The sequence below is a fragment of the Mobula birostris genome, chromosome 2, assembly GCF_030028105.1.
Source record: "Mobula birostris isolate sMobBir1 chromosome 2, sMobBir1.hap1, whole genome shotgun sequence".
Classification (NCBI taxonomy): Eukaryota; Metazoa; Chordata; class Chondrichthyes; order Myliobatiformes; family Myliobatidae; genus Mobula; species Mobula birostris.
Window position 1 is genome coordinate 122,176,649 of NC_092371.1, and position 12,530 is coordinate 122,189,178.

The window sequence follows — 12,530 nt, forward strand, 5'->3', positions numbered from 1 at the left end:
AAGTTTATCCACTGCCTTTCCTTCATCAACCAGTTAGTTGAGTGGTGTCACAGCAAGAGCCTTGCACTCAATGTCAGCAAGGTCAAAGAGACGATTCTGGACTTCAGTAAGGGTAAGACAAGGGAACACAAACCAACCCTCATAGAAGTGGAGAGAGTGTTCAAGTTAGAAATATCGAAAACCTGCAGCACAATATCTATAGAAGCCCTTAGGATTCTTCTCCACCTTGTCTGCTAGAGCAACCTCATGTCTTCGAAGGGCCTGCACCTATTTTCTATGTTTCTTTTAGCCCTCCTAATTTCCTTCTCTAGTGTTCTCTTGTATTTCTTATACTCCTTAAGTACCTCATTTGTTCCTACATGCCTATACCTACTATGCACATCCTTCTTTTTGTTAGCCAGGACCTCAATATCTCTCGAAGACCAAGGTTTCCTAAACCTGTTATCCTTGCTTTTTATTCTGACAGGAACATACGAACTCTGTACTCTCTATCCCACTTATCAATATACCTTTGCCAGAAAACAAGCATATCCAATCCACTCTTGCCAGATTCTTTCTAATGCCATCAAAATTGGCATTTCTTCAATTTAGAATCTCAATTCAAGGACCTGACGTATCTTTTTCCATAATTACTTTGAAACTAATAGTATTATGATCACTAGGTGCAAGTGTTCCCCTACACATGCTTCTGTCACCCGCCCTGTTTCATTCCCTAATAGGAGATCTAGTATTGCATTCTCTCTACTTGGACTTCATGTACTGATTAAGGAAATTTTCCGGAACACACATGACAAACTTTTTCCCATCCTGCTCTTTTACAGTATAGGAGTTTCAGTTAATATGTGGAAAGCTAAAATCATCTACTATCACAACCTGATGTTTCTTGCAACAATCTGCAATCTCTCTACAAATTTGTTCGTCTATAATGTGTGGTCTACAATAAAATCCCATTAATGTGGTCATGCCTTTCTTATTCTTCAGTGCTACCCATTAAAGCCTCATGAGACGAGCTCTCCAGTCTGTCCTGACAGAGCACTGCTATGACATTTTCCCTGAGTCGTAACACCACTGCTCCTTCCCACTCAATCACATCTAAAACAACGAAACCCCGGAGTATCGAGCTGCCAGTCTTGTCCCTCCTGCAGTCAAGTCTCACAAATGGCTACAATGTCATAATTCCATGTGTTGATTCATGGTCTAAGCTCATTCACCTTTCCTACAATACTCCTTGCATTGAAACATACGCAGCTCAGAACATTAGTAGCACCATGCTTAACCTTTTGATTCCTGACTTTGTATGCAGGCTTAACATCTTTCTTCACAACCATTCCACTATCTGTTCTGGTGCCCTGATTCCCATCCTTTGCAACTCTAGTTTAAACCCTTGCCTTGTGCAGCACTAGCAAGCCTTCCCACTAGGATATTAGTCCCCTTCCAGTTCAGGTGCAAACTGTCCTTTTTGTATAGATCCCACCTTCCCTGGAAGAGTTCAACAATCCAAAATTCTGAAGCCTTCCGTCCTGCACTATCTCCTTAGCCATGTGTTAAACTGTTTGATCCTTCTGTTTCTAGTTTCACTAGCACATGGCATGGGTAGCAATCCTGAGATCACAACTCTGGAGGTTTTGTCTTTTAAGTTAGCACCTAACTCCCTGAACTCACTTTACAGGACCTCGTCACCCCTCGTACCCATGTCATTGGTACGGACATTGATCACGACATTTGGCTGCTCACTCTCCTACTTGGATTCAATCTGGTCTGTTTGAAGCTGCAGCCTTAATATGTAATTGTATAACTGGTGTAATTGTTGTGAAATTATTTTAATCATTTTAAATTTTTCGTGTTACTTGCTGTCATCTGATGTAACCTTTGTATTCTGACAATAAGCCCTCCCCACATAAACAACTTTGAGAACCCAGAACATTTAAGTATGGTTGAAATATATTTTTTGTTGTCATCTTTGTCAATAAATTGTCCATTATTAAGATGTGTTAAATAATCCTCTGTGTGGTCAGGAAGCCTAGTCTCAACTACACAACTAACAATATGTAGTCTGAGTAATTAGTTTCAGATTTTAATCATTGTTCTTTTTTATGAGTAATTCTTTGTGTAGTCTCAGTCTTTGCAAATTGATGACCATATTTAGAAGCAACAGAAACAAAATAGTTGTTGTTATTTGGAACTGATCAGTATCTAGAATGTGACACCAATTTTACCTCAATATTGATTTTTTCTTTCATAGTCTTTATCTTTCCATGCTTTCTAGTGAGAGCTGTTTTTAAGATGCTCAATTGAAACTAAATCAGAAGTATTAAAACAAACATAACTTGAAAAATAAAAGGGAAGAAAACACTTCACAAGTTGGAAGTTAAGATAAAAATCTGAAAATGCTGCCAACCATTAGCAAGTGAAATAGTACATGTGGAGAATAGAAGATATTGATTTGAAACATTAACTCTGCTTTCACCTTTGGTATGTTGCCTCACCTGCTGATTGGTTCTCCGAATATCATTCTCATCTGCATCTCAGACTTTCATTTATTTTACTTAAATTTGCAATAGATGCAAAATGTTTGATTCCAATTACTTTTTTCTTGTTAAAAAGTTTTATTTTCTGTAGTTCTTTTCAGTTGTGAGAGTCATTGCAAAATTTGGCTCTTAAATAGTATTTAATTTATTTATTTTGAGATACAGCATGAAATAAGCCCTCTTGGCCCTTTTCGAGCTGCGCTGTCCAGCAACCCCCTATAATCAGGGACAATTTACAATGACCAATTAACCTACAACCAGTACATATTTGGACTTCAGGAGGAAACCTGAGCACCTGGAGAACACCCATACATTTCATGGGGAGGATATACAGACTCCTTACAGATGACGTTGGAATTGACCTGTGAGCTCCAACTTCCCAAGCTGTAATAGCATCACACTAACCACTGTGCTACTGTGGTACCCAGTAAACTATTACAGTATTATTTGTCTGAAGACTGAACTCATATATTTTGGTAAAATCATAAAAATTTGCACATTTTTGCTTCCCATGGCCAAGATTGTCAGGATCTACTTAATCATGAAACCTTCGCAGAAGCACAAGGTTTCCTTAACAGACATTTTCAAACTTTGAAAATCAAGCTTAAGTTCAAGTTTAATTATCATCCAACCGTGCATGAACATAGCCAAACCAAACACGTTCTTCAGGAGCCAAGGCGTGAAAGGCATTACCAACAGCACAGAGTGCACTGCAAATACCAGATGGCACAAATAGCATATATGGTTACAATTTCAGAAAAAACATACAATCACAAAGAAAAAAATATGTAGCCCAAGTCCCTGAGTGGCTTGACTGTAGATTGTCCTGGTTCGGTTCTTCTTCCACTGAGTGAACACTGAAGGGCAGCATCAACAGGCGGTGCCACCTTGCAACCCAGCATAATTCCAGCGTACTCAGCAGAGGATCTTGCTGTCACCCAGGCGGCTGTAACAGGCTGTGATATCCAAGGTGACTCTGTGGTCAAGGCCTAGTCCTCACTACAACTGAGGCAACACAGCTGCCCTGCCATTGGTCCAATGATGAGCCTTGCAGTATTCTATATTACCTATGTCTAACAGAGTCTTGCAATCCCAATAAAAACACCTGTAATCATCTGCTCCATTAATAATATTGTTGATGAAAAGATACATGGAGGTATGAAGTTTTGCAACAGAGTTTGGTGGTTCTTGGAATCTCTCATCAGAAGAATAAGACAGCATTCTTGGTCTTATCCAGTTTTTTTAATTTAAAAAATTCAGAGAATGCACTCCAGTGCAGACAAGTTGATTCTCATGGAGTTTTGTCTGGTGCAGCACATCTTTTGTGAAGAATTTCAAAAATTCTTGAAATTATTTGTAAAATGTTGTATTCATAGAATTTTAGTAGTCTCTATTGGGCACATGTGTATCCAATGTATTGATGGGGAAAGTAAACCATGATGGGCATTAGACAATTTATGATGTTTACCTCTCTTTTGGCTGATTGACAAAATATATTTTCTTTCTAGAATTGGCTCTTGAATATCAGCAATAACATTTAGATGAGAGACTCCCCAGCATGAAAGTGTCACTGAAAATAATTCAGTTAATCTTAGCAACACACATAAAAGTTGCCGGTGAACGCAGCAGGCCAGGCAGCATCTCTAGGAAGAGGCGCAGTCGACGTTTCAGGCCGAGACCCTTTGTCAGGACTAATAACCTGTTAGGAATAAGAATTTGGCTTTATGAGAGTTTGTCCACTGTGTAGGGAAGCAGGCTCAGCAGGTAGACTTGTTCTTGTGAAATATTTTGTTTGTTAACATCTTATTACAATTTTGTTACATGTACCATGTTTTCAACTGATTGCATGGGATCAGGAAGATGATTCATTAATGATTAATGGAATATGTCCTGTTAATCTACAAAGGGGAAGAAAGCATAAAGATTGGCTAATTTATTTTCTTTATTATTTTTACTGTTTCCTCTTCAGTTTCAGTAAAACCCAGGAATTTATTGAAATTGACGATGTTGCCCTGGATGTTTCCTGTAAACCTGTGAGCTATTTCCTCTGAATTTTAACAATAGCCTGTTCATATTTAGTGCGAATCAATTTTCTACCATATAAGAATGAATAAACAGTTAAGCAGTCCAAGTTTTAGTGAGATGAGGATGGCCAAATTAAACTGTAAACAAATTTGCAGGACTCCCTTATACCGTGGAACATGGTACAGCTTTCCAATCTATAATTATTTAAACATTTAAAATGTACTTGGGCAATTATATGGATATGGACCAGACAAGGGCAAATGGGACTAGCTTAGATGAAAATCCTGATCAGCTTTGATCATTTGGGCTGAATGACCTATTTCCATACTGTATGACTCTTTGATTATGAAAGTGAAAAGGTGATTAAAAATGACACTTTGTAAATGGACACTGCATACTTATATGATTTCCATTGAAGTTTGTTTACTTGCAAAATGATCAACTCTCAGTTCCTGATAGCTTTTTCTGAAGTTAGCATTAGACATCTCAGTAAAAGTTTTAATGAAAAGTTTTTTTTTGCTCTTGTGGCAAGTTTTGCAGCTTAACTTTAATTTTTGCAAACTTCACCTCAAATATTTTTGTACCAACTTTTACTGGAAGAGTGAGGTGATAATATCATGGCAAAAATGAAGCAAGAGGCATCTGAGATATCAGAGCAACCAGCCAAGCATTTCCTAAGCCATTAAGCATTGAGAAAGAATTGGAAAAAATTAAGTATCCGAGAAAAATGAGAGGAAGGGAAGGAGCAAATATGATAGAATAGTATTTAAAAAGTTATGTCAATGATTTACCACCTGAAAAAATGAGACTCTGAAGCAGGGAGTTTGATGGTTGAAAATGTGCATAAATTGGAACTACTCAACTGTGTTTTTGATTATAATGTAAGAAAGGTATATTTTAGCCCCGTCAACACAGCAAAATATTTTTCACCAGCAGCTGGTGACATCCCCAAAGCTGCACATCCCATCCTACTGGCTAATCAAACAATAATCTGATATGGTTTTCGGCCAGCATCCCAGACTTCTTCATCATAACACCTGAGTATATCCTGTGCCACTGGCAGGATAGGCATAAAATATAGAAGACCATAAGACATAAAAGCAGAACCAGCCCATCGAGTCTGCGCTGCCATTCCATCATGGCTGATCCCAGATGCCACTCAACCCCATACACTTGCCTTCTCACCATATCCTTTGATGCCTTGCCTGAACAATTTTCGCCTTAAATATATGCACAGACTTGGCCTCCACTGCAGTCTGTGGCAGAGCATTCCACAGATTTGCTACTTTCTGGCTTAAAAAAATCCCTCCTTACCTCTGTACTAAAGGGTCACCCCTCAATTTTGAGGCTGTGCTCACTAGTTCTGGATACCCCCACCATAGGAAACATCCTCTCCACATCCACACTATCTAGTCCTTTCAACATTTGGTAGGTTTCAATGAGATCCCACCGCATTGTTCTAAATTCCAATGAGTACAGGCCCAAAGCTGCCAAACGCTACTCATATGTTAGCCCCTTCATTCCAGGAATCATCCTCATGAACCTCCTCCGGACTCTCTCCAATGACTACACATCCTTTCTGAGATATGGGCCCTAAACTGTTGATGATACTCCAAGTGCAGCCTGACTAGTGTCTTATAAAACCTCAGCATTATCTTCTTGTTTTTATAGTCTATTCCCCTTGAAATAAATGCCAACATTGCATTTGCCTTCTTTACCAGAGACTCAACCTGTAAATTAACCTTCTGAGAGTCTTGTACAAAGATTCCTAAGTGCCTCTGCGCCTCTGATGTAAGAGCCTTCTCCTCATTTAGATAATAGTCCACACTATTGTTCCTTTTACCAAAATGCATTATCATACATTTCCCAACACTATATTCCATCTACCACTTTTTTGACCATTCTTCCAATTTGTTAAAGTTCTGCTGCAATCGCATTGCTTCCTCAGCACTATCTACCCCTCCATCTATCTTTGTATCATCCGCAAACTTTGCCACAAAGCCATCAATCCTATTATCTAAATCATTGAAAAACAATGTGGGAAGCAGCGGTCCTATTACGAACCCTGCTGAGGAACACCACTAGTCACCAGCAGCCAACCAGAAAAGGCCCCTTTTATTACCATTCACTGCTTCTTGCCTGTCAGCCATTCCACTATGTATGCCGATATCTTTCCTGTAACGCCATAGGATTTTATCTTGTTAAGCAGCATCACGTGTGGCACCTTATCAAACACCTTCTGAAAATCCAAGTAAATGACATTCTCTGCCTCTCCTTTGTCCACCCTGCTTGTTACTTCCTCAAAGAACTGTAACAGAACATAGAATAGTACAGACCCTTCAGCCCATGATATTGTGCCAACCTTTTAACCTATTCCAAGATCTATCAAACTCTTTCCTTACACATAGCCCTCCATTTTTCTTTCATCCATGTCCTATCTCTTAAATGTTCCTAATGTATCTGCCTCCATCACCACCCCTTGCAGTGCATTCCACACACCCAATGCTCTGCAATTTAAAAAAATCCTTCCTCTGACAATCCTTCCATACTTTCCTCCAATCTCCTTAAAGTTGTGCCCTCTCATATTAGTCATTTCTGCCTTGGGGAAAAAAGTACAGGCTGGTCCACTCTGTCTATGCCTGTTATCATCTTATACACTTCTATCAAGTCTCCTTTCATTCTCTTTCTCTCCAAAGAGAAAAGTCCTAGCTCACTTAACCTTTACTCATGAGACATGCTCTCTAATTCAGACAGCATTCTGGTAAATCTCCTCTGCATGCTCTCTAAAGTTGTAAATCTTTCGTATAATGAAATGCCCAGAACTGAATGCAATACTTCAAGTGCGTTCTAACCAGATTTCTATAGAACTGCACCACTACCTCTGTCCCCTGATTAATGAAGGCCAACACACCGTATGCCTACTTAACTCTATCAACTCTGAGAGATCTGTGGACTTACACCCAAAGATCCTTCTGTTCCTTCACACTGCTGAGACTTTGCAAGGATGATAGTGCCATAATGGCATATTATCAGTAAGCACTGGCCTTGGAAGCCTCCATTGATTCTGCATCTCAGGGCACCATACCATCGATAACTGTCCATCAAATGATGATTCAGTACTTGAATAACGTTTTGAAGAAGTGCTAAACCTTTTGAAATCCTTGAAGTCTTCTACACAGAATACATTTTATGTACATCACCAGAAGCAGCACAGTCCATGTTTCAGGTCAAGACCCTTCAGCTAGATTGTCCAGATTAAGAGTCTTGACCTGAAAAGTCGATCATCCAGCTCTCTCCATAGACGCTGTTTGACCTGCTGAGTTCCTCCAGCTTTTTGTGTGTTGCTGCCTGACAATATTTTGAGGTATAATTGCTGTTTAGTCTTCCTGGAGATGAAGTCCTTATGACTGTGAACTTCTTTTTCTTCATCTTATAAAATACTAGTTCAGATTAAATAGGCAGATGAAGAATTAACAGTGCAAAATTTGAGCATTCATATGATGCTGCAGAATTGTAATTCATCCTATTGCAACTATCATACTCAGACAAACCTATATTTGTTCTTAAGTGATTCTTTGATGTGGAGGTTAACTTGCTTTCATTTGAGAACTTCAAGCTGCTACATGGAGCAGGAGGTGCCTGAAAATCAGTGTGGATAATTTGTAAGAGAATGCATTCCTTTGCCACTCAAACTGGCTGTTGTGTATACCCAAAACATAACCTTGAAGTTCTCAATACCATCCTGATGCTAGCCCCAGTGTCATAAATTCTTCTGCCGAGGTGCTGGACTAGCTCATTCTTGATAGTGAGGCTAACTCTGAAGAAAGGTATCCTTACTCTGGCTTAACTCTCCAGAAGAAGATGTGTCCTGTGTTTTTCTCAAAAATGGTCATCTCTTGCTTGTGGTGCCTCACTTGCCACAGTGATGTCAAATCATTTATGCTCCTAAGCAACTTTAGCCAAGCAGCATTTTAGGTCTGTGGTTGCTGGGGATATCAGCATTTTAGCATTCCAGATCCCAAACTTTACACTGAGGAGTGAAAGCTCTTTGTGTGTTTCTTTTAATATGGACTATCTTTTGCACACCAACTACCACACAGGTTTCGGAGCAGGTCTTGATCTATTTGCAAGATTTTTGGAGACCAGTTATGCTGTCTGGGTATTAATGCTCACTACATGTCGGTGGGCATACATGTTGGTTCGCATATACTGTATATAAACATATACAGATCTTGCCTGAGAAGTTGCCATCTCTTGAGGCAATCCCATTTCCAAAAACTGTTTGGAACTGCATTGTCTAAATCATGCAAGATTGGCTATCTCTTCAGGAATGATAGCAAATTTGCTGGCTGCCGCAGGAAAATTTGAAACTTGGTCTACTGTAAGTTCACCTCTAGTGTCTTGACATGGATATGTATTGCAGCTGTTCCCTTGTAATTGGGCCCAAATCACAGAAGCCTGTATAATGTTAACTTCAGTAAGAATGACTGTGGTTCCAAATGGTGTTCTCCACCACCTTCCTAAGAGAGTCTGGAGTGGGTGTTAAGTGTTGTCTTTAATAGTAATTCCTACTCCATTAATTAAGGAAGAGTCAATCAGCAGATTCTGGAGATCCACAACTTTCAACCTTGCTGGTAATCTGATTTTTTTTGACTGATATGCATTATATTTATATAGTAAAATTTCAGTAATCCAGCATGTTTAGGATTTTGGTGCCAGGCTAGATTTTCCAGATGACACCCAACACCATTTTCACTTTTAGATTATTATCAGTTTCCCAGTGAATCCAATGTTTAAAATTTTAACCACCCATATTAACTTTTTTTTACACTACACCAACATGTGCATCAGTGCTGCTTTCTACACTTCTGCAGAACTCATCCATTTCATCAGCATTCAACCAACTTCCACCCTGCGCTCATATACACCTTGATCTTGCTTTAAGGAGATACCTGGGTATTAATGTCTCCATTTCAGGAGACGTGCTTCATTACTGTCATCTTCTATAAACCCAGTGACTCATCTATACCTCTCTCACCCTGCCTCCTGTAAGGATGCTACCCCTTTTTCTCAACTTGATTGTTCCAGCCACATCTGTTCTCGAGATACAGCTGCCTTCTTCAATACTTCTGAAATGTCCTCCTCTTTCTGGAAATATGGCTGTCTCTCTGCCATAGTTGATGAAGCCATCGCACATATTACCTTCATTTCCACGCAGGGACCAACCAATCACATTTTCTCCCCAGATAGAACAGCAAAGGAGTTCCCTAAATTCCTCATCTTTCACCCTACTAGTCTCCACATCCAGTATGCCACCTCCATCATTTCTACCTTCTTCACCATGATCTCACCACCAGTCTCATCTTTCCTGCTTCCACTTTAGCCCCACCCGCTTTCTGCTTTCTGCATGAGTCTGTTTCTGACTCATTCCTCTCTTGTCTCCTGGGACTCCCCTGCCCCTGTAATGAGTTGGGGCGTTGAGTATAAACGTCGAGAAGTCATGTTAGAACTGTATTAAGCTTTGGTTTGGCTAATATTGGAGTACGTGTACATTCTGGCAATCACATTACAGAAAGGATAGGAAAGCTTTGGAGGAGGTACATAAATGTTCCATCAGCACATTTCCTGGATAGGAAGTTAGGTATAAGGGAAGGTTGGACAAACTTGCATTGTTTCTTCAGACCATCAGAGACTGAGGAGGGGCCTGTTAAAAGTTCATAAGAATATGAGAGGTATAGATGGTCAAAGTCTTTGTTCCTAGGAAGGCATAGACTTAAGGGGAGAAGGAAAATTATAAAAGATAAGTATGGGACACATTTTTTTACACAGTGGTAGGTACCTGGAAAGCACCACCAGGGGAGGTAATGGAAGCACATATGATAGTGATGTTTAAGAGGCAGATAGACTATGTGCAGGCAATGGGATTAGTTTAATTTAGCATTATGGTTGGCAAAAACATTATGGGCTTGTTCCCCTGTTTGACTGTTTTATAACTATTTTCATTAACTCTCCTCTTCAGATTATACCATCCACTTAAACTTGGAGCAAGTTACAGTGGATAAACAGACCAATCAGCATATCTTTGGGACCACTCACAGGAATCCCACTAGGATACTGGAGGAATGTGCAAACTTCATGCAGACGTTCATGGAGGTCAAGATTGAACTTGGGTTACTGGAGCTGTAAGCCATTCCTGACTAGCTGTACTGCTGTGTGCCCTTGCAGTTTTGTAGCTAGATTGTTTTAGTTCATGCGACACAGGAGCAGAATTAGGCTATTTGTCTTGTTGAGTTTCTTCCATCATGGCTTCATTCATAGCTGATATTTTTTCCAAGCCCATTCTCCCACCATCTCCCCATAACCTTTAACCCCATTACAAATAAAAAAGAAGTAATCAATCTTTGCCTAAAGTACACCCAGTGTCTTTGCCTCCACAGCCCTCTGTGGCAATGAATTCCTCAGATTCAATAGCCTCTGGCTGAAGAAATTCCTCCATCTCAGTTCTGAAGGGATGCCCCTTTATATTTAGGCTATGCTGTCAGATCCCAGACTTTCCTACTGACAGAAACATATTCTCCATGCTCATTCTATTCAAGCCTTTCAGTAGGTTTCAGTGAGATTCTCCTTCCCTTCATCTTTATGAACTCCATCAAGGACAAGTCAGGGACATCAAATGCTCCTCTAACATTAAGCTTTTTATTCCTAGGATTGTTCTTGTGAACCACCTCTGGACCCTTTCTAGGGCCAGCACGTCTTTTCGTGTGTATGGGGCCCAAAATGGCTCACAATATCCCAAATGTGGTCCGGCCAATGCCTTACAATATCTCAGCAGTACCTCCCTGCCTTCATATTCCAGTCTTCTTGCACTTGTGCAAATACCCTTTTGATACTTTCTGGGAGCGGTGGAATTCTAGGCTGCACTCTCCAGCTCCCCCTCTCATTAGCCAGAACCTGCTTAGAGAGAAGCCAACCAGAGAAAAACCACATAACGCTTTCTGAAATCTACCAAGCCAATGTTGAATAATATTACTTTATTTTCCTCAACATCTGCATTGGTAATGTCAGCACATTTTTCACCCAAACTAATTTTCTTATTGCCAAAAATAAAACCCAAAATATTTGCTTGAACAATGAAAGCAGTACTCATGTAGACGTTGGAAATCTTGATTTACATTAAATTAGATTTGAATCCTTAATCTGCAGTTTTAAGGAAAAATCTGACAAGTATGCAATTTGTGGTCTGATGCAATTCAGAAAATATATTTGTAATTTAATATTGTGATATATATGCACATGTAAAAAAGTCAACGTAGATGCTTTGAACTGTGACTAAGCAACATAATATAGACTGCAGTTGATGACGGGACTCAGTTTGTGAAATACTTAGCACTATTCTTTAACTGGAATTTGTTTTTAAAGCTGAGTAACTGAGATTTTGATGTTATCAACTCTGCAGTAGATATATGGTTGACAACAATTGTGTCATTCTTAAAAGATGGAAGAACAACAGAGGGTGCAATGAGAAAATCACATGGAGAATACAGTCATGGGGGGGGGGTCTGAAAAATAGGAAGACTAATGGAGATATGGAAAAGAAACAATAAAATAGTGGATTTCATTTTGTAATGAAAAGATCCTGAGCTGCGGTTGCAACCAAAATTCTGCATTATAAAAGAACTTTGGCTGAGAGTGGTTTTGGATAGAACTTAATGAACTGTTACTTGCAACTATACAATACTTCCTTTTGAACGCACTTGAAACCATTGTTTTTTGACTGCTGTGTTTAAAAAAAAATCAAATTGCTAACCATAGAAAGATTGTGTCGAACCTCTCTTTTTGTTTGAGCCAGATCAGCTTCTCCCAGTCATTTTGTACTATATGCAATTAATGACTCCAGTAATGCAAAAGTCTGACAGCTGCAGATGTGAGAAATACTCAGCAGATCATTTGCTGCCTGAGGAAAGAAAAACAATTTCC

General features: G+C 39.5%; 1 protein-coding gene across 5 annotated transcripts in view; it reads left to right on the forward strand.

Annotated features, from left to right (window-relative positions):
- The window catches only part of rbks (ribokinase), a 155,834-nt gene that overhangs the window by 40,436 nt on the left and 102,868 nt on the right, over nucleotides 1-12,530 (forward strand). The window contains exon 1 of one of the 5 annotated variants that reach the window (XM_072247284.1): nucleotides 10,585-10,735. The exons of the other annotated variants lie outside the window; for them this stretch is intronic. Within the exon in view, the coding sequence (XP_072103385.1) occupies nucleotides 10,689-10,735 (47 nt within the window). The 5' untranslated portion in view covers nucleotides 10,585-10,688. Of the gene's footprint in view, nucleotides 1-10,584; nucleotides 10,736-12,530 lie in introns of those variants that run through there. 5 annotated transcript variants of the gene reach the window in all.